Genomic DNA, 23,261 nt, shown 5'->3' with positions numbered 1-23,261 from the left:
ACAAGAGTGATGGTACCTACTTGGACAGGGTCAAACTACTGCCAACTAGAGACCCCATTTCACATAGACATTCTCAGGCAAGATGGGTTCATGAGAAAAATCGTAAGGATGGGATCCCGCCTACAAGGAAAAACAGAGAACTTGAAAGAAAATTGGATGAAAGATTCTTTGCACAATGCACCATTCTTACTCATTCTGTGGCATAAGGAGATAGTAACCAAAAACTAGGTAGGGGTAAGAAACGTAAGATCTATCCTGTCCAAAGATTTAAAAGAGGCAGCCCTGCAACTCCAGAGGCAAATTCCATGAGTGAAAACGGGAATGACCCCTGGAAGCAGGAGAAGTTTAACCCACTGGAGAACAGAGCCTCAAAATGCAAGCATACCCTCTACTGACTATGAAAAAAGGAGACAACTAGGCCAGAGGTTCTGTCCTGTAAGCAGTACAGCACACCTCTAGGATCATGTGGCTGGTGTGTAATGTGGTAGCTGATCAATAGTGGGTCAAAAATCCAAGTTTCAGTGGAGCACTTTATTGCAGAAGCTTTAGCAATACACCACCAACATAATCCTGCCAGGGTATTTCTCCATCTACCATTGAAAAAATGAGGTTCCATATTACAAGGAGAGTTTTCCATTGATAAAAGGAAACAAACAAAGTGATTACGGAACCAAAGAACAGCCCAGAACATATGTATTTATTACAAACCTGGTCTAAAATGTTGAATTCAAAGGATCGCCTTTTGGGGACAAAGCAGGGTTTAAAGGTTTTTTGGCTCAAACTCCCTACTCCCAGGCAGCAGCCAAGCAGTGACTACTCAAAAAGTTGTTTGAAACTGCAATGGAAAAGAAGTAGCCGAGAGCATACAGGTAGGCCAAATGGAAAGGTTACATAGGAAGGTGAACCAAAATCAGTAAAGTTAGAATGAAGTCACCATGACATCCCTGTCTTCCTGGAGTTTCTGAAGAACCTGATGGAGTAACATAATGGGGGAGAGAGGCTTACTGAAATGAACAGGTCCAACCAAGGATGGCTCACACGGTCGAAGATGGTCTGAAAGACAGACGAACAGAGGAGATGGATAGGATTTCATTCTTGTATCAAACATATACATATGAAAAACGAAAACTGTCTGAAGTCGATGCCTGACAATTACATATTTGGAGAAACTTTAGGACTAAGGCAGTTTATCATTGTCCTCATTAGTGAACATTTCCTTCCTAGCTACCTTTTTCTGAAAGTTATCATAGATCTTCAGCAAATTCTTTCTTCTTAGGTTCAATCATATTCAAAGCTAATAACTTTCTCCAATCTCAATAAGATGTTAATAGGTCTTGTCTTAATTATTGGCTATATGGATTTTTATCATCAAGATGTTCCCTTTCTTGTGGGTATGCAGAGGATAAGGAGTATGCATGCAACTCTATGCATCGCATGGACTTTCATGTGTGTCCTTTGGATTTTTGTGAATATCAAGAAACAGTATGCAAATCATAGGCATATATCTAGAATTCCCAGATTTCCAACAGATTGTAGAGTATGAAAGGGCTTCAAAACAACTGGATAATGAGTAATATTGCATAATGAAGGTGGCATATCAAAGCAGAAACAGCATTTACTAAGTTAGTGTGGAATTAAAGTGAAAATAGAGAAGGTGGAAGGATGACAATTTGAGACTGAACATACAAAGGAATGCTAAGTTGTGACACTGAGGGAGGTGATTGTCAAGCTTCAAAATGTAACAACCAAGGAATGGTCAGGCACAGACAAAGGGATGACAACTTGGGAAAAGGGCCTGTCAAAAATAACAATAAAGCTTAAAGTGCGGATGCCCAAAGCTTTTATTGTAGGCAAGCCAGCTTTGAAAAAAGAAATAAGTTGTGCAAAGGCAACATCAAAGTGGGAAAAGAAGACATCAGGTTGAGTCATTTAATAAATGGTTATGTGGGAGTAGCAACATGAAATAAGAGGAGGTCATGCTATGGCAAAGAAATGTCAATTTGTGACCTGGCACCACCAGTCTAGGTACGATACTGAAAAAGGAATGACAAGCGGCGGTCAAGCTGTGATATACTAATACCAGGGTGTATGAATACCAATCTTTGAGAAAGGAATAGTGAGCCAATATACATGCCTTCTACATTTTGACACAGGAATGTCAAACAATGAGAAAGAAGTACCAAGTTATGTAAAAGTAAGTTGAAATAAGAGAGTGTCAGTCAGCATACTAGTGCCATTGTATGACTTGGAATTACCAGCTGGACACAAGAAAATGCCAGGATGTAATATGTGAGTGGCAACGTTTTACTTTAGAAATCAAATATGTTCCCAGCACTTAATTGTACTCTAGACTTTTAAATAAGGACTGGGTGCTGTCAGAAAGGAAGCTTGGGTATACTGGGTTGTTGTGAATGCCACGCTAGGAAATTATGGACTTGATCCACAATGCTTTTTCTATGAGTAGTTGTGTCTTACACCTGGTTGAATGTGATTATTTCTGAATCTCTAATCTGAAAATGAGAAGCATTGATTTACTCCTAATTTAGGTGCCTTGGTCAGGAATTTATAAAAGTAAGACATGATTAATCATGGACAATAACCTTTGTGAGTTATTGCTGTGAGTAAGCATAACTAACTCTTAATATTATTGCGTAAGTCACACTTACGTCTGGAACAGGCACAACTTACATAACATACTTAGTGAATCAAATATGTAAAATCATTAGTAAGTCACACCTGAGATAAGAGAAAGACACATTAAACAACAGGAAATGCTTTGTTAAAATGAGCCCAATATATCAAGTTTAACACCAGGGAGATTAAGGTGTGTTCCTCAACAGAGACCTACCTGGGTACTTCTGATGCAAGTAATCTACATCTGTAATAAAGCTGTTATAAGGAAGGAGAAATCCCACTCCAGCTAGAAGCATCGCAAAATATATTCCATGGTACCGATCCTGCGGTAAAGGGTCTTCTGAAGCTGGAATATAAAACAAGAAGAAAACCCACTGGTTTAAAAAAGATTTGCTTGCAAATTCATATTTCATTCTACATTTTGGAGGAATACATGTTTAGAGAGAGAAGATATGAATTTATACCCTGTATGTTGTTACATTTCTCTTCTCTCTCTTAAAATGCATTAACCTCATTAGATTCGGACAATGAGGTTTCTTTTTCATTTTCCAGTGTCCACTGCGTTCTGTTTGATCCTACTGTGTATTGTCTATCTGTATAATTTACAAATGTAAATTTGTTGTATGTGTTTCTTTCTTCTACTGCATTTACCTTCTATGACATATTGACTTACCTACAGTGCTCTGACACCCCCAGACCATTGGTTTACACTGAAGAGTACAACAAATAAATGATAATAAAGAAATACAAATAATTGTATGCATAAAATAACTGCTGTTATATATGACACTCTTTAATGTTTCAGAGTCCTGAAAAGGAAGGACTGAACCCTTCTCTTGTACAAATTAAAAGTTTGGTCAGAAGACACCCTTAGTAATCGCAAGCCCTGCCCCGTACTGCTGCCTGTATGACTCTTACCCCATCAACATGTGTACAGAACATCCACAGAGCATCTTTATTTATCTAATTTGTCATGGTGCCCAAGAAATGATGGTATGCATGAGTTCCTTGATTCTGCTACAATTACATGGAAACTTGATAATATTGTTAATACATTATAAATGAGTAAATTACTATATTTCTTGATAGAACACACATAAACTACATGCATAAAACATTAGACAGACCTCCTAGCACAAATCCAACACATTTTGATAGGTCATTGAATGGCTATTTGTGAGCCGCCACAGCACCCACTACCTCAGTTACCTCACTTATATACTGCATGCATAGCAACGTTGCATATAAAAAAACTCAAGTTGCACCCACTTGATTTGGTAAGCTATTCAGCCACACACATGAAACACTATAAATCACTAAAATGTTAATTTTAAAAACACACTTTTTGGAGGCAATTAAAGAACCACAATCTCACCACAAAGGAGGTAGCTTCACAGGCCAAACCAGACGTGCAGTCTATTGCTGTTGTAGTAACTTTAGTCCACTTGAATATCTGGTGACATCATCCATATAAACTACTTATTGATTCTCATATAGTTCTCTTGTAAACCCATTATTCATAGACCTTTTATATGCTTTTCTAATTGACTCATTTTCAAGCTAATTATTGAGTTTCTCATTGCATTTATTCTGGAATTTTGATATGAATTCTCCTCTTATTAACACACTCCCACATACAGTTTTAAACTCAATGCGTTTTGCACCTTTTTGGTGCTTCATTGGTAGTTTGTATATGTGGTCTGTTACTATTGAACAGTACGTAGGGCCCCATTATGAGTCTGGCGGTGACTAGACCATCAGACTTGCGGATGGCAGTTGGAGCACCGCCAATGCGGTGGTCCCAGCACCATATTTTAACCATGGCAGTTGGGCTGCTGTGGGACTGCCAGCTCTGCCACAATCAGGGATCCCTGTGGTCTGGGAGTAGGTGTCAACCCTAATCCACCATGGCAGCTCTACAAGCAGCGCTGCCCTGGAGATTACAACCTTGTTCTCCGCCAGCCATTTCATGGTGGTAGCACCACCATGAAATGGCTGCTGGAGAACAGGTGCAGGGGACCCCAGGGGGGGCCCTGTACTGCCCATGCACTTGGCATGGGCAGTGCAGGGGCCCCACTGGCCAGCACCCTCGCAATGTTCACTGTGAACATTGCAAGGGTGCAGGTGCACTGCGCATCCTACAGAATTGTCGCCGGCTTGATTATGAGTAGGAGACATTGCTGTAGGTTGTTTCCCGCTAGCGGAAAACTATTAATGGGCTTGGTGGGGAGTTAGGCACTATGCCGGTAACCTCCCCATCGGAAGTTCGGCGGACGGGCTAAACCGTCCGCTGAACTCATTAAGAGGCCCATAGTGTTCATTCATTTAATTGTTAGGCTTAATTACTGATTATTGTTGCACATGATTCAAAGCAGTGATAACTGAGATCATGCAAGATACAGATACATTTCAGTTGTTGCATAATGGTCAGTATCATCATTCAAAAAGAGTATCTTTCATTACTGATAATGGTTTCTGTATACCATAGTTATTTTATGTCCCAAACTATATTCTGCACATCTTTTGACCTTTTTGTTTTCAGTTATCATTTTGATCATTTCAATTATGTCCAAAGAAAGAACACTGGAAAAATAATTGAGGAATCTATTAACACCAGAATTGACGGGTATAGAAAAAAATATTGAAACACTTAAAATTAGAAAAATGTTAAAGACACATCATAGATTATAAATTAGATACCTTATACGCATGACAAGAATTGTATGGTATTAGAAAAAACACCCATAAATATTAACCAAACAATCACAAGCAGTGTTGAAAGCAGTTCAAGGAGAGAACCATCAGTAATAATAAGTGTGACAAGTTGCGAATAGGACATCGTAGCAAATTCATAAGAAATGAAAAAGAAAGGGGTGAGCTAAGTCAACAAAAAAGGGACGGCATTGGTAAACAGCCAGACCAACAGAGGACAAGTAAAGCAACAATATCATTATTTTTATAATCCAAACTAGAAACTCAAGAGACCCACCAGATAAGAAAAAGGGAAGACAGCTAATATCTAAGATGATCATTTTATAATAAATTTATCCAAACGTACAACGACTGTCCAAGGAGAACACACCTTACAAAATGGTACTTATTTTGTGCTAGTGAAAGACACATTACTGGTTACAGAAATTAATATTTACACTACTATTTTTTGCCACCAACAAATAAGGAACCAAGGGCCAGATGTAGCAAGAATACATTTTTGTGAGTTGCAAATTGCGAGTACTAGCGACTGGCAATTTGCAACTCGCAAAATGTAATGCAGAAAGGTGTCTCAGACACCTTCTGCGACTCGCTGTGGGGTCGCAAAGACCCACCTCATGAATATTAATGAGGTGGGTCGCAGTTTGCGACCCCATAGCGAGTCTAGGCACTCGCGGGGATGGTGGCCTGCTGGAGACAGCAGACCACCATGTCTGTGACTGCTTTTTGAATAAAGCAGTTTTTTTTTTCTTTTTGCAGCCTGTTTTCCTTAAAGGAAAACGAGCTGCAAAAAGAAAAATTCCGAAACCATTTGGTTTTGGTTATTTCAGAGTAGGCAGTGGTCCATAGGACCACTGCCTGCTCTGAAATGTTTTTTTTGTGGCATTCACAAAGGGGAAGGGGTCCCAGGGGGACCCCTTCCCTTTTGTGAATGTGTTACCATCCACTTCAAGTGGATGGTAACTGCGAGTTGGTTTGCGACCGCATTCGCAGTCACAAACCAACTCAGCATGGCGATGCGGTCGCAAATAGGAAGGGAACACCCCTTCCTATTTGCGAGTCGCAGCCTCAAATTGCGAGGTACCGACTCGCACTTTGAGGTTGTGCATCGCGACAAGCCTTTTGCGCCTCGCAAACTGCGTTTTTCGCCATTTGCGAGGCGCACAAGGCTAGCTACATCTGGCCCCAAGTTCCACCTTTAAAGCTGTTACGACATAAAAAGTGATGGATTCATTTTAGAATTTTATAAGGAAGGACCTAAGGGAGTTGTCTTTGAATGTACAAAGGAGACACAATAATTTGACAAATAAAGTGTTGACATGTTTGCCCAAGCTAGCTAAGAAGTGCCACACAATTATCAAAAATAGCCGGAAGAAGGTGGGCCGGTAGTTCTAATAGATATAGATTTTTATAAAAACCTAATCAAAACTCATGTACATAATATCACATACGTTTTACTCCGTATAAGGATCCAACCAAAAAGTTTACAGCTGTACTACAGAAAATCATAGAGAGAAGGCCTCATCCATAAATTGGATCACGGAAAACACCAAAACATATTTTAACACACGCAGCACCTTTAATTTGAGATGTATATATGTTACCAAAAGTAAATATGCAAGAAAGCAACAAAACAGACCTATTATTTCAACTGTAGGATCCTTTAAAAAAAAGAGCTCAACAAGCCATGCATATGTTGAATATACCACACCTTTTTTGAACAAGCAACAGGCGATAGAGGTGGAGACTATGGATAGTACATGGATATGTCCATTGGATGTGTTGTCACTGAATACATCATTACACCACACTTGGGCCTACTTTGTATCAACAATGACAGGTAACTGAAAGAGCTGAAACTCTCAGTTGCACACATGAAACAATCATCTATGCAATCAGGAAAGAATCTTTACATTTTTTGGATGTCCAGGTTACATTAAAGGACAAAAGATTGTCCACAACAATACAGCTCAAGGAAACTGATAGAAAAAGTATTTTACATTTTACAAGTTTTCATTCTCAGCGTTTAAAAAAAAATCATTTAATACCACAATTACTGAGAATAAGAAGATTTTCCAGAATTGTATGAAATCAATTCTAAAAGAACAAAAATGTCTAAGTAAATTTTGCCAAAACGTATACACAGATCTAATATTATCGACTGAAAGAGCCAACCACAACTCCTATAACTTTCTCCTTAAAACCAAAATACCCAGAAAAGTAGTAGAATGCCTAGTTATGTCAGTCAGTAGTCTAAACAAAGGAAAAAAATACCTCAATCATAAAAAATATATTGCAATGTGATTGAAAAAGACCCTGATCTTAGTGCATGGTTTTCACAGAAATAGATTATGGCATGTAGACATAAAAAAACAATCAAAGGCATTATCACAAAATGGTCACAAATCCTTTAAAAAAGCTACATACTTTAACAAGGAACCAACGGAGAGTAGCATCCTTGTGTTTAAATTGTAAACTCTAAGGTAATGTAATCAAGGGACCTCCTGTCCAACAGCCTATTGGAGAAGAAATAATATGTCTGAAAAAGTATGCTACATGCAATATAATGGGATATATTGAGAAACTTTCTGGGAAAACCTCCGGAAAAGATGAAATATGGTTTGCTGAAGATAAACCCAATATACTGATGAGCAACATTAAAACACAAGTAGGTCCACGTTGGATCAAATAGAAACATTATCTTAATTAAACAAGGCTCTAAGCCCTAGAAACAGTTGAACCACAGGGGGAAGCAGGGATAAGATTACTGTCCTGTTGGGAATACTTTGGGTGCATGACCAAAAGGTCTTAACGACAAAGTGAGCATGACATATTTCTTTTAAATCTCTTAAAAGTTATTTTCAACATCAACAGACATTGAACAGTTTTAATACAACATGTGAGCATTTGAAAAGTAATAAGGATTTATAATAATAACACGGAGGAATGGTCGTACAGTCATAGCTACCAGAAAGCAGAAGAAACCTCCTATGGTGTGAACATTTGAGACATGAATAGTTGTGAGACACCAACAATAAAATCAGATAGGGGTGTTACGAAAGCAATAATGACACCATGAGAAAACATTCTAAAACTGAATACATAACTACATTATGATATTATTACATAATAATGTATTAGATACAACTTTTGTGTCTTAAAACTAATGAAACAGCTACCTGTGAACAGTGTGAAAATTAAAGAAGATGGACATAATGTGTCTTCCATCCTCCTGAACAAACGCAGAAATGATTATAATGTGAAAAACAGAGTTAACGGACGCAGCACAAAAATATGTCAATAAAATTATTTTCTAGACAATAGTACCAGGATGGTTAAAACTAATTGGAGCACATGTGATCCTGTTGAAGGGATGGCAATAATTTCAGAACACAACCCTCATCCACTCAGTGGCGGCATGCTTCTTCATAGGGCCCTTCCTCAGTTGGGTGTAAACGATCACGCCATAGATTAGCAGAAATGAAGGAAGAGAAACATAGAAGGCTCATCCCAATCTTATACCAAGTGTAAAGGCATCATCATTTTTCAACTAGGGTCCCGACATCACTGAAAATCATAATACGACATATGGAGCCTTAGGTTAAGAGTTGTATGTCTCTTTTAAAATAAAGGATACATCCACAGAGGCAATTTAATAGAGAGAGTTGGTCATGAAGAAATCCTAAGGCACTTAATTTAGGGCAATCAGTAGGACAGAAACATCTCAACCTTCATAATAAGGTTTGAACTATTCCCTTAACATTGTTTAAATCCTACCCACTTGGAACCTTAATAAAATGTTCTGGTCCACCAGGAGGCATCTTTAACAGTTCTTTCACTCTACATTATTTACACATTACATCTATCCTAGATCCTTGAGGTTCCCATCCACTTGAGTGGAAATATTTTCCACCCCTAAAAGGTCTACTGCGTGGTCAGGGTAGAAGCCCACATCAAGCGCGGAAAGGCCACATCAGGCATTTCTCTGGGAAGCTGCAAGGGTGGGGGCTGCTTTTGTTACTGGAATGGCTAGTTTTGTAGCAGTGCAGCAATTTTAAAGGCACTGTAGAATTCCTTGTATATCCAGCATTTTCCAGTCAACAATAAAAAGTGCCAAGATATCCCTGGTGATTAATGTACCTGCTGGAGAGAGATCTGAGTTTTATCAGTCGCAGTTTTGATACCATGCAGATCACAGAAAAGCATTTTATGTGCAATGCTCAGTGGGATACTGCTTTTGTCACAGAGACCCTTTTGTTACTGTGCAGTTCATCAGTTACAATCATAATCTAGCACAGTGAGCTATGAGCTGCCACCAAGCAGCTGCATGCAAATTGCATGGTACAGGTTAGAAAGTTATGTTTTTTCCTAGTCTTTGATTATCCGAATTTTGCTAAAAATGGTTTGTTTGCACAGAAATAAATTGTTATTAGTGAAGTCAACCATAACCACTGTGTTACCTTCTGAATCCAGAGTTTATGCTTCCCTATAACAAGAACTCTTAAGAAATGCCTGCCATTATGGATGACATGTGAATCCTACACCTTGTAGTCCCCTTTGTCTTTTGTAACATTTTATATACACTGATGTACACACGTATAATTCATTCTCTGCATGTGTGTGATGTAAAGTCTTCCAACACCCTACACTGGTAAGTGAGGCGCAATAAAACAAATGAAATAAATGTGAGAGAGGGCTGGAGAGATGAGAGGCATTGTTAAAGAGTGATGGTGAAGGAATCATTGAAGATCCCAATCAAGATTGCTGTATCCTGGTGCACTATAGGGTCATCATTTACTGTTTCTTTAAAAACTAATACAGATTAACATATAATTAAAAATGTGTGGCAGAATGCACAGTTTTTGCCATTTTTCCAATATTTTCTTGGGGGGGAGAACACTGCCCCAAGCCCCATTGTAGTGGTCAGGCCTACTCGCTATGCACCCTATGGTGGCTGGTCTGACAAAATGTGCCCGGGCTGCTTTGGGTTCCCAGTCTCGCGCTGGCCCACAATGCTGGTTTTTTCCATAAGTGTGAGCAGCAGCCCTATAATGAATCATGCCACCTATGGATGGCAGAGGGACACAATCCTTAAACAGTTGAGATTCCTTCAACAGGTTCACAAGAGGTCTCTTTACTTTTAACAGTTGGACACCATCGTCTACAGAGATCTTCTGTGATCTAATCTGATAATTCCGCTCCTTCCCCGATGGTCGTTATAACATAATTTCTTCAGTTTCCAAGAATGATGTCTGAAATGTTGCACACACGGTGTGTAACAATGGAAGACACAGCAGTGGCTTGTACCATACCAAACCAGAGTGGTGCTCGGGAAACACACGATTTTAGATGAAAAAACACCAAACGGAACCCAACACCATGAGATCACATGGAAAAGCTGTGTGGTGCTTCAAAGACTAGCAGCGAGAACAGGTAACAATAGGAGCGGCTCGCGGCTCAGAAAAGGGGTGTGGTGGCTCATGGCTTGGGAGATGGGGTAAAAGAGATTGTTTTTAAAAAAAACACTTACCTGATTCCCCGCCACGCCGCTGTCAACCTCCACTGCAGGCACTGGCTATGAGCCTGCCCTACGGCCAATCCGAACGCTGCTCTCATGCAGCTGGCAGCATGAAAGCAGCGTTCGGACTGGCCAGAGCGCCCTGACTTGGTGCTCCAAGGCAGACTGGGAGCCTCTGCCTGCTCTCTCCCACCGGGCAACACAGTGCCAGGTTGGAGAAAGCCCAGTGCACGTGTATTTGGCCGGCCCGTGACAGCTAGCCAAACACACATGTGCACTGAGGGGAGTGCTATGCACTCCCCCTCTGTCCCTGTCACACCCAATGGCTCCACCCCTTTAACAATAAAACGATAATAAACATAGTTTATTATCTTTTGTTGTTAAAGGTTTGCAGCTGCTGCCGCTGGTGAGGGGGGAGCGACGCTCCTCCGCCATAGCGGAGGAGTCGCACCTGGGTGCCAAATCCTGACTCCATGGAATCCAATCAGCTGTTCTGCAGTTAACAAATGCTAGAAAGTGAACTAACGGTAAGAAGTAATTAATGACATGGCACACAAATGGGAGGAAATCAAAATGAAACTGAGAACAAAAAGTTAAGTGATGTGCTTTATATGAGCTTGAAACATTGATTGAGCCACAGTATATACAACTCACCGACAATAATGAATGTTGCCCCTTTGAATGATGACACGGGTCATTGTGCTATAATTGAAATGACCAAAATAAGAACTGAGAAGAAAAAAAATCAAAGGAAGCACATAGTACGTGCAGGAAATATTGATTAATGAGGCTGAGGTTCACAGACATTACTTACAGTATTGAATGATAGTCTTTTTGAATGATGAGAATGGCCACTGTGCAACAAATGAAATGGATTTGTTAAGATTGTACGAACTCAAGTGTCACTGCTTTGAATCATGTACAAGATTAATCAGTAGTAAAGTCTCATAATTTACTTATGGTCTCTCTATTATTGTTTGATTGCAAGTGGCCGCATATGCATACTTCTGAAGAAGAAAGAAAACAATTCAAATTGCATTAAGTTTCAATCTTTCTAAATCAATTATTTTTATTTGGACTGAAAAGAAAACCTACCTACATCCTAGTTGCCAGCAGGGAAATAAAAAAATATATTAAAAATTAAAACAGCTCACAAAAGTCCCTCCCACCCTTTCTCTCCCCTCTCACAGGCCACTCTCAGACCGGACTGAGTCCATATATATCATTCTCTAGGAATTTGCATGCATGGATTTATCATTTTTGTCAGCCGGTTCAACCTTTTGCTCGCTGGACTGTCAATCGCTGCTCCTTAAGTTATTTGAGGTATGTAAATTAATTGAATTTGTTTGCCAAAAGTGCCAGGTATGGGTCCCAGCACTCTTCAAAATCTTTTTCTCTTTATCGCAATGTCAAGGAGATCTTTTTCTTGCCTATTACTGCCCACATCTTATCCAGCCACTGCTTGTGATCAGGAATCCAATAAGTTCCCCATTCCCTCAGGAACACTGGTATTGTCCCAAGTAAAAGATTTGTTACCATCCTTCCTCTGGCAGCCTTGGGAAGGTATGTGAACTTGCCATGGACCTCGAAAATTATATAAGCTGGGAGTCTCACCAGTATCAGTTGTACATCGCAAAAATGTCATTCAGCACTGTGCCTGGGCTACAGCAAAAAGAAGCCTGTCCCTCCCAGATCCACACCAGCAGTACTGAGATTTAGGGCCTGATTTAGATTCAGGCTGAGAGGAATATTCCATCACAAATGTAACGGATATACCATCCGCTGTATTATGATCCCGTTATTGCCTATGGAGATTGTATTACAGCAGACGAGATATCCGTCACATTTGTCATGGAGTAACTCCTCTGCCAGGATCTAAATCAGGCCCTTAGGGCCGATTACAACTTTGGCGGTTTGACGGTCAGACCGCCAAAGCTGCGGGGAGGAGGCCGCCGTCAAGCCAGCGGCCTTCCCTATCATATTACGATTACCGGGCTGACTGGTGGAAATGTCATATTACGACGTTTTTGCCGGTCAGCCCAGGAGAAACAGTGCGGCAGCATTGGCGGCCAGGGTCGTCGCAAACAGCACCCTCTAAATGCCTGTTGGAACAGACATTGCGCATTCCAAGGGTGCTGGCAGGGGGACCTCGTCATGAAAAGGCTGATGGAAAGGGAAGTCATGATCAGCATCGTGGTGCCGAACTCGGCGCTGCCATGGCTGACCACAACTTTGACCAGTCTGACTGCCAGGATGGTAATCTGAGGGTGACGGACTGCCAGGGGTGCAGCAGTCTGACCACTGCCGCGAGTTTTGGAGTCTCAAGACTGCCAAACTCGTAATCAGACCCTTAGTGTTATTCCAGGTGTATAATCTCCTTCTTGTAGTATAGTACCCTTAGGAGAACAGTTTTATTAGTGATATTTTAACAGCTGCACTAGCTGCTGTGGATTTTGCTCTCTAAAATACTGTGCTCTTCTCCCTGGTAGCCACAGTTCTCCCCAGCTCCCTCTCCCATCGCTTTTGCCCTGCTGACTTCCTGTGAGCCTGCCCCTGTAGGAGGTGCCTTTATGAGAGTGGACTCATAATCAAAAAACTGATATCAAAATCATTGAATAAATGATTCAATGAGCTTGTGTCAAAAATTTGCAGGAATCTGAGTCAATTTAAAAAAATACATGACAAAGGTCAACGAATATGAATAACAAGAGAACAAGAGCACTTATGAGAAACAGTAGCTACAGTAATGTGGATAAGCATCTCCGAGCCCGACTGGAATAGGTTTCACAGATTTGACTCGATGAATGTAACCAGATATTGAAGTGGATTCAATTGAGTATCAAGTCTCAGGACACTTGTCTGGATGCACCTGAAGCTCCCTTATGACTATGACTAGACAATAGTCTAAAACTGGGTACTTACTACTAAATAACGGAGACGTGCGATAAAGGGATCAGTGTGGACCTTGTGTGTGTAACTGTAGCACACATTTTCGGTGAAATAAAATAAATCAATTATAACATCAATGGAAATGAACACGCAGAGGATCTCAAGCAGTCTTGAAATATGCAAGCAAGGCCGTCTCTAGGGCGGTGCGACTGGTGCAACTGCACCTGGCGCAGACTCGTTGGGGGTGGGGGGGCGCTGGGTTTAGAAATACCTTAGTTCGAAAGCACACACTACAGAGTTCCTGGTGTGTCACGCATTTATCAGGCAACAAAATAAATGTCAATGGTCCTGCTAGAGAGAGACAAGTTTTGTCTCTTGGTAATTCCGACTCATCCTAAGGTAGCGCAGAGGGTTAATATGCCCGCTTCTAAGAACGTGCATATGCAGATCACAGAAGTATATTTTATGTGGATAGCTGAGTGGGTTTCTGCATATGTCATAGAGATCCTTTAGTTACGCGCAGTTCATAAGATACTATCCTAATACAGCTAAGTGACCGGTGAACTGGTATCAGTGAGCTGCATGTAAGCTGCAAGGCATAGGGTTAGACCCTTATGTTATTCCCCAGCCAAAAAAGATTGACGTACCGATGCCACCAGTGCTAAAGCCTGTGTGCAAGTAATTGCAACCATTACATGAGCCACAAGATGTCCCTTTAATGCAGCAAGGGAAATCAAGCAAAAGCATATGGGCCAGAGATAAAATGCATAGACTCTCATCATAAGGGCAAAGGGAATCCCAAAGGACACTAAAAAGAGTTAAAACCTTAACTGGGATCTCAGCTTGTGCCCAAATGTGGCACTGGCATGGCAGTTTCCACAACTAAAATTTTGTCAAGGAAAACCTGGAGATATTTGATTATAGAAGAGTTAAATTATTCTGAGTTTTGCAACTCACAACGGTGGAAAATATGGAGTATTACTGCACTTTCCTCTATTCTGACCTGCAGAAATCACAATGGGGTGGTAATACTGTACTGGGGAAAAACCAAACCTCAAGCTATTGGTGCTTTCTTTGGTGATCTTACCTTCTGATAACACAGAGACTCCTGTAATGAGGGACATAGCATCTATGACAAGGAATATTATCAAAAGATGTATTTTATTCAAACATAACATATTACTGAGAAAAAGGAGTGGAAGTTGGAAAGGTTAATTTTGTTAAATGAAGAATGAAAGCAGCTTTTGTGTGTTGAAAAGGCCATATTCTGAAAGCAATCTCAGCAGATATATTAGGAGGACATTCTATTTGAAAAATAAATATGTACTTCAAGCATACAAAAGAGGAGAGGACAAACTCAAATAAACCTCAAAAAGATAAGGGAACTATAAATACTGCTCAAGGGAACATAATAAGGTAACATCCTAGATTTTGCTTAATACAAATATGATTTCAGCACTATAAAAAAGGAGCATAATTAACTGTTCAGAACTTGGTCAAACAATCAGGGGTGCTAAGCTTTTTCTGCAGGTAGTGCTAGGATGGCCAGATAGGAATAAAAACCCAAAGATCAGCAGAGATCTACTTTTCTTACCCTTATTCTGAGAGTTTATTGTACTGAACATATATTATTTCACTGGACATATATTACCTACTTTTATTTAGTTGCGCTTTAATACCTATGTGTATTACTTAAACACACGAGACAACATCATGATATTGAAGACTTATAAAACCCACCTCCAGTAATTTGGGACTTAATACTTGTTAATGAGGGCAGGGGCATCATGATTAACTCTAAAGTAATGCTCCCTCCCCACACTTACTGGCAGATTTAAGAGCTCCTGGTGCCTCCTTGCACCACATTAGCATGATTTTGTTTACTCTAATGTGGCCCAACGAGGCGAAAATCGCTGTGCCAAATTTACAAAGCGGTGCAAATCATTGCACCACTTTGTAAACCCTTTGTGCTTCATTATGCAGGTTCCAGGAATAATGTAGGCAAAGGGGGAGGTCTAGGAGATTTCCTTGCATCATTTTTTCAGCACTTTTAATGCCTGCTCAGCGTTGGCGTTAAAAGGAGGCACACCATTGTTTGCAATGGGCCTCAATGGGCTTTGCAGGATTAGCGTCAACAATTTTTATGCTAATCCTGCAAAGAGCCAAACTAGTATAAAAAATGATGTTGCTACTTTCCTAACTACCGTCATGGTGCACCATATATTAAATACGGCGCACACATTGTGGCGTTGGGGGGGGGGGAGGCGCTAGAAAATTGGCGCTGCACCAGGTGCAACCCCACTTTTCATAAATCTGCCCCTTAGAGTGTGAGAGAGAAAGGGAGGGCTAGAAAGAGAGAGAGAGAGATAAAAGATGAGGAGTACATAAAAACACCTCTTAAATAATGTACGTTTCAAAAGAGACCCAAGTTATCACAGGTAGACAAGTTTCTCTAATGAGGATGAATGGGTCCTTTGTACAGTGGTCCACAGTGCCATACACTCCCAAAACAGCCTTTATTCTTGTTCACTAGAGGCATATAGGGGGTCATTCCGACCCCGGCGGTCCTTGACCGCCGGGGCCGGGGTCGGCGGGAGCACCGCCAACAGGCTGGCGGTGCTCCTGAGGGCATTTTGACCGCGGCGGTATGGCCGCGGTCAGAACCGGAAAACCGGCGGTGTCCCGCCGGTTTTCCGCTGCCCTGAGGAATCCCCCATGGCGGCGCAGCTTGCTGCGCCGCCATGGGGGATTCCGACCCCCTCACCGCCATCCTGTTCCTTGCGGTTTCGACCGCCAGGAACAGGATGGCGGTGAGGGGTGTCGTGGGGCCCCTGGGGGCCCCTGCAGTGCCCATGCCAATGGCATGGGCACTGCAGGGGCCCCCGTAAGAGGGCCCCACTTTGAATTTCAGTGTCTGCTTAGCAGACACTGAAATTCGCGACGGGTGCTACTGCACCCGTCGCACACCTTCCACTCCGCCGGCTCCATTCGGAGCCGGCTTCCTTGTGGAAGGGTGTTTCCCACTGGGCTGGCGGGCGGCCTTTTGGCAGTCACCCACCAGCCCAGTGGGAAACACAGAATGACCGCCGCGGTCTTTTGACCGCGGGACGGTCTTCTGGCGGTCCCAGCCAGGCCGGCGGCTACCGCCGCCGGCCAGGGTCAGAATGACCCCCATAATCTTTTTGTTTTTTATTGGCATTACAATTATCAGATGTCCCTCAGGAGATGTGAGAGAAGTAGGTCAGCCTAAGGAAACCCAGTTTGGAAGTCTCTATTCTGATGGCCTGTATCACAGCTTCTGTCTCCACAACCTGATAATGGTTGTTACACCCCATCAAACCATGCTTTCCATTGGAGGTAGCAGCTCTCATGCTTTGCAAGCAAAGGGAGACATCTTCATTGACCTGCCGAGGACCCTACACCAAACATCAAGAAGAGGCGTACTGTTGAAGAATTCGTGTAGCACTCAGGTTGAAAAACTCACATGCAGCTGCGATGACTACCCAGAGGTAGAACATGATGTTCTCGGCTTGGTTGACATTCTAGTGGGATTCAGGACAGCAGTAAATAAAAGTAGCAAACAGAGAGTGGGTGGTTACTTTAAACAAGCATACACACTTTAAAAGAGCAAAACTGCTGACGCTTTATCTAAGTAGAGAATAAGTAGAAGCGAAAAGTCCCTTTTGAATTTCTTCAAACAGTATTTTGATTTGATGATTAAAACTGAGTTTAGCTGTCGGGCTGCAGCAGGTTTTGATCAAAGAGATGGCTGTTTCTCATTTTAAGGACAGGACGAGTTAAGAAATTACTGAATTTAAAAATCTAAGAAAGAAGTTTGACAACAAATTGAGATGCAGCAAAAGATTCATTTTTGTTCTTTCTTAAATGACGTCTTCAAGCAAGGTTTTGCCATTGAAATTGATAATTTGCCAATACTAAGCTGATATGTATGAAACAAGGTTAAAGTGAAGTTATGGTTAGGATTAGTTATAACCAATCTTGGCCCCCGCTGGGGACTGTAAACCCGAACTCAGGATCCACAAACTCCACAGCAATGTTAGTATTGTTTTTTTAATTTCACAACCAGGAAGGGCCCCCATGTCCTCCACCTCAGCCAAGGTGTCCGGAGATTCTCCCCCAGGCCCTTCATGGGTTCTTTATTTTATTTTTTCAGTATGTGGCATCAGGGTATTGACATCCTGTAATGTGCCAAAACATTTTTCTTCAAGTCATTGCCTGATAATCACCAGTCTTCGGGTCTGTGGCCCTGGGGTTGTTTTTGAGTACCCAAGACTGATTATGAGATAAAAAGCTACCTTGACCAATCCGATATTTTAGTTTTTACTTTAATTTGGGACTACGGATGATCCACGACCCCTAACTCATAGAGCATTTGCGGATTAACGCTCTGGCATAATTGACAAAATGACTCAATTGGAGGTCTACTAAAATACATTTTGTAATATTACCTTCTTGAAAATTACTGAACATCTTACATCAAGTCAGGCAAGGGCACTTAATTATCTAAAGATCTCTTTTCCTGCAAAGTTTGATGTAATTCCGTTCAGCTGTTTTTCTGTAGTGGAGAGTGGAAATTCTTCTTGGAATAGGAAACCTGCTTGAAGGATCTGCCTGAACCTTGCCGTACAGTATGCACACTGGATAATCATTTTCTCTACATGTATATCGAAAGTACCCTGGCATATAATGGGAGTCCTGTGACATATAATAACAGCAAATTCAATTGTTATATATTTATGGGATTGTTGATGGTTTGTTAACTTCGCACTCATGATGATGGACCATGGTGCCTCCGAGTGCTATATTTAAGTGTCCAGGTGTAGGATTTATAGGGAATATTTTTTCAGTGGGTCACAGTTATCTGCCTTGTCTGCATAAAGTGTTTGAATCATGTTTACATTTTACTGAAACGAGATTACAATCATGATCTGTGGTGCATCAGGGAAAATGGAATAAAGGAATAAATGCTTCTGGGTTCTGTGACAGACCTTTAGATCCCATCTTTAGAGATTCAAGATGACTCAATAGCTTGGTGTAGAATAAAAACATATTTTGTTACTGCTTAATGCTTTCTTACTGCTTGTACTGTATTCGCAGATTTCAAACCATTTTCTGACTTCTGCGTCACTAAAACTCTAACTATATGCTTCACAGTCATAGACCTCTCAGAAAACTGGCCCAAATTCTCCTTCAAACTATTTGCACTGATTCAAGTATCTTTGGAGTTCTTGGTTTTAAGACCAATAGCATCACATTCACAATAATCAACTCTTCGGTGGCAAGACAAAAAAACAAAATAAACAGTACAATGGAGGCAGAGATATATGTACAGGAAATGAACACGATAGGACACCATAAAGTTGATTCCAACACAAGTCTCCTGTGTCATCTCTTTGTTATTGTCCATATTGGTATCATGAGAATGGATAGCCTACGTCTGACTCGGAAACGTATGCACTTATTTGATTTTTCAATCGATTTGGGGTGCCATTTGCAGGACTGCTTGTACAAGACTGCTATTGTTAGCTGCCTTCCAGCACTTCCATAAATGACCACAGGTGGGTGCCAGATTCCTACTAATGACATAAAAATGGCCTCGGGTCAAAGGTAATGGCAAGCTCAAATGGCAGTCCTTTAGTGAACCTGGCCCTTTGGCAAAAGCTCAAAAAACAAGATACCAGAATTAGTGTGCTTCATAGCTTTATGTGTATAGTTGCAGCTGTTTTCCCTCCTCCACCACATTTACTGATGTTTTCTTTTATAAACATTTTGAAATCTTAATGGACTTTATGAAATAGTGAAATATTTTTTAAAAATATATTTGGATGAAGAGTCTGGTAAAAATGGGGTTTCTGGATAAACATGCAACATAAAAACAAGTTTAACAGAATTCACCCCAACATCTTTATTGACTTTGAAGTGAACCTCTTCCATAAACGAAATTGGGTGCAGATGGGAAATTGCTAAATTAGTAAAGGGTGTACATTAAAAAAAATATCCAATCTTCAAGAGCGACACTTAAAACTTAATCAATGAAGGTGCACTGAGCTGAACTGAACGCTGCATTCTGATTGGTTACATCATTAGAACTGACTTCACACTGATGCCTCCATTAAACACAGTGTGGTATGCTGACATTAATTTAGTGCATCCATTGTTTGTTAAATATTTTAACCATTCTCAAGGACTTCACTTACGGGTTTCTGGGGGGTCTCCTGCGGCCCTCTTGAGGGAGTCAGATGCTAAGCTCTCTCCCGGCTCCATGAAGGTGAGGACGCCCTTTGTCTGGTTCCCTTTTGTCTGAAGCTCCTCCTCCTCCAGCTGGTAGCTGTCAAAGCTAAAGCTCATCACCACATTGCCTTCTGGGGTTACAGCTGGACTGAACTCCTTGTAACGATCTCCTCTCACAGAGCCCATTGCTGCTAACCTAAAATGAAAAAAAAGAATTGGCAGCATCAGATTCAGTTTCCAACTCCAGATAGGTGTAGACCTTAAAACCTCCATAGCTCCTACAGTAAAGCCACTACAAAGTACACAGCTGAAGGCAGTGTGGAATGACAGACTATCTCAACTCAATCCACACCACATCAGTAAGAGTAACATCAAAGAACAGGTAGAGAAACACACCTTATTCAAATGCCCAACCAGTGGTCCGGCGTGCATCCCTAGTATCCTCAAATCTGCTCCAATTGGTGGGAAGTTCACGGTCTGCACTCTGTTGGAATTTCACTTGTGGATAACCACCAGACAGAAGCCATGAATGCAAGGAGCACCTGAAGAGAGACAGCAGGAGCACACAACCACGAATGAAACTTTTGTAGTAGGTGCTTTGTTGTCACCACACGATGCTGATGCAATCTTGTAATGTCTATCCCACGCCCTTTCATAAAGAATGAAACGATGATCACTGATCCAGGCTTTGACTTGCAGTGTGTCAGGCTCTTAAGGTGATTCTCGGGCCCCACTTCACAAAGAGACTACAGATAATGGACGATACTGTGCTATGGAAGGGCCACCACTGACTCACTTCGGGGCTTCAATCTGCTGGCGATCTTCAAATCCAAGATTTAAGGCACAGTTTAACAGATGTGTTGCACTCAGTGTGTGGGGGGGGGGGGAGACCTGGCATTCATCTTAATGCCCATGAATCCAAACACTTTCAGTTCGACTAACCATTTTCAAAGACTGATTTTGCAGTGTTTAAGAGTTCCCCCGCACTCACTAGCAGAAAAAATCCAGATTGCCAGTTGCCTTTCCCAGTATACACTGGAAAGTGACTAGAGCCGGGGAAATATTCTTGTGGGATTTGCCTAATCTATCGAATGCCACGGTATAGGGCGAGTGATAGTTTAGGCTTAGTTTATTTGTATTTTTAAATGCACACGTGGTTCTAAGCCGTATAAAAAGCGATAGAGAAAGACGAAAAAAAAAAATAGTCATTAGGACTGCTAAAAAATGTGCCAGCCTACCACCTATATCAGTCTAGTTGGCAAGCATAGAGTTGGATGCCAATTTTTTCCAGAAGTGGTCTGTGTTCAAACACAGGAGCATCAGATAAAAAATAGACAATTAGCCCCGGTCTACCTCTGTGTCCAAGCTGCCCTCCGTAAAAAATGTATGTCCTGCAGACGGTGTTATTCCTCTAAAAAAGTGTGCAAACGTCCCTTCTATGGCCCTGTATATGAGTTTGGTCGAATTCCCTGTTGAGATTCTCTGTGGCTTGAATTACGTTTACTAGCCAGTATCTCCGCAGTTTGTAAATAGAAGTAGAGGCATCTTAGCAGGGTAGGGGTGGGGAAATGGGGCTAGGAATGAAAGGAAGAAATGTTTTGACCAGGCCCAAAAAAATATCTTGGCATTGGTCTGGCGATGAGGCTTTCCTGTTGTTGCAGTCAAAACGTCATGTGAATTTACTAGTTGGAATTTTAGTCAAATAAAATGGGGTCCAGTGTCCCTGTACCCTGGGAAACAAGGTGCATAAACACAAGGACATTTCTGATCTGGCGGAAAGTCAGGGGCGGCTCCTCCATAAGGGTGGAGGAGCTTTGTCTCCCCCTCCCGCCAGCAGTGGCAGCTGCAAAGCTTTTACCAAAAAACTATAATAAACAGTGTTATTATCGTTTTTTGGTAAAAGGGGCGGGGTCACAGACTATGACGAGCACTGCGCATGTATGTTTGGTCGGCCGTCTCGGGCCAGCCAAACACACAGGCGCAGTAGGCTCTCTCCAGCCCAGCAACATGGTTGCTGAGCTGAAGAGAGCCTGACAGGCTCCCAGTCTGCCTGGGAGCACCCAGGCTGGGCGCTCCCAGCCAATCCTGATGCTGCTTTGAACAGCATCAGGATTGGCCGCAGAGCAGGCTGGGAGTCTTTGCTTGCAGTCTGCAGAGTAGCGGATGGAGCTGTGCGGTGGTGATGGAGGTAAGTGTTTTTCAAAAATGTTTTTTAATTTTATTTTAATTCCCCCCACCACCACCCTTGTGCCGCCCCGCCTCACCCCATCTAATTGCTGTGAGCCGCAACTGCGGAGGGGTATCCCACAGAGGGAAGTCACTTTGCCTGACTGGTGATCAGACCCTACATCAGTGGACACTTTTGCATAAACATATTATGGCCCCCGAACTTGTTAAACGATTCTGTAGCACTACTCAAGACCACTTTAAGGAGCCATTAAGTGAAAAGAAAACAAATCTAGTTTTTTTTTTTACATTATATTGTATTATCACTACTAATAAAGGTCTTGGGTGTCCCTTTGTTAGCTGGTTGGAATGCAGACACTATTATGGCACCATTCAATGGATTGCCCCTTTAAAATGGCCAATCCCATCTTTAGGTCTGCCAGACATTTACAAGCCCTGTAACTCCTAACAACGCAAGCTTAGGGCCTCATTTTGAGGCTGGCTGGCTGGCAGTCGGCCCATCAGCCTTGTAATGAGGCCCTATGTCTCCTGTGGACAGGAGACCGCAGTGGAGCTGCCATTCCTCTCTCCCCCCAGCCTCATTGCAAGGTTTCTGCCAGTCAGCCCAGTGGAAACTGTGTGGAGGCCTTGGGATCGGCTTCTAATGGAGCCGAGGCCAAGGCTGTCGCATAGAAGGTACTCCCCTCTGCCGTAGCAGAGAATTAGCATTCCGAGGGTGCTGGGCATGGGGGGGCCCTTCACTGCCATGCCATAGGCATGCCAGTGCAGGGGCCCCCTTGTGGCCCCCTCCCTGCCTTTCCATCAGCTTTTTCATGGTGGGTCCCTGCCATCACAAGGCTGGCGAAAACTGGACCACGACTCCGACCACTGCCACACGGTAGGGAACCTTGTTCCTGGTGGTGGCGGCGGTCCCCTGGCGGTCGGACCACCAGGGTCGTAATGTGGCGGTTAGACCACCTGGCGTGCAGCAGTCCAACCGTCACTGCGAGTCTGGCAGTCATGAGACTGCCAGACTCATAATTAGGTATATAGATTGGAGAGCTGTACAGAATGGGCTCAAAACATGTCA

General features: G+C 42.1%; 1 protein-coding gene across 3 annotated transcripts in view; it reads right to left on the bottom strand.

Moving 5' to 3' along the window:
* The window catches only part of SLC29A4 (solute carrier family 29 member 4), a 171,453-nt gene that overhangs the window by 83,796 nt on the left and 64,396 nt on the right, over nucleotides 1–23,261 (bottom strand). For all 3 annotated transcript variants that reach the window (XM_069209982.1, XM_069209983.1, XM_069209984.1), the window contains exons 2-3: nucleotides 19,972–20,201; nucleotides 2,849–2,980 (exon numbers count right to left, since the gene is read on the bottom strand). In XM_069209982.1, coding sequence (XP_069066083.1) covers nucleotides 2,849–2,980; nucleotides 19,972–20,191 — 352 coding nt within the window. In that variant the 5' untranslated portion in view covers nucleotides 20,192–20,201. The remainder of the gene's footprint in view (nucleotides 1–2,848; nucleotides 2,981–19,971; nucleotides 20,202–23,261) is intronic.

This window comes from Pleurodeles waltl, chromosome 10 (genome assembly GCF_031143425.1).
Source record: "Pleurodeles waltl isolate 20211129_DDA chromosome 10, aPleWal1.hap1.20221129, whole genome shotgun sequence".
Classification (NCBI taxonomy): domain Eukaryota; kingdom Metazoa; phylum Chordata; class Amphibia; order Caudata; family Salamandridae; genus Pleurodeles; species Pleurodeles waltl.
This window is presented reverse-complemented; position numbering and strand designations above follow the sequence as displayed.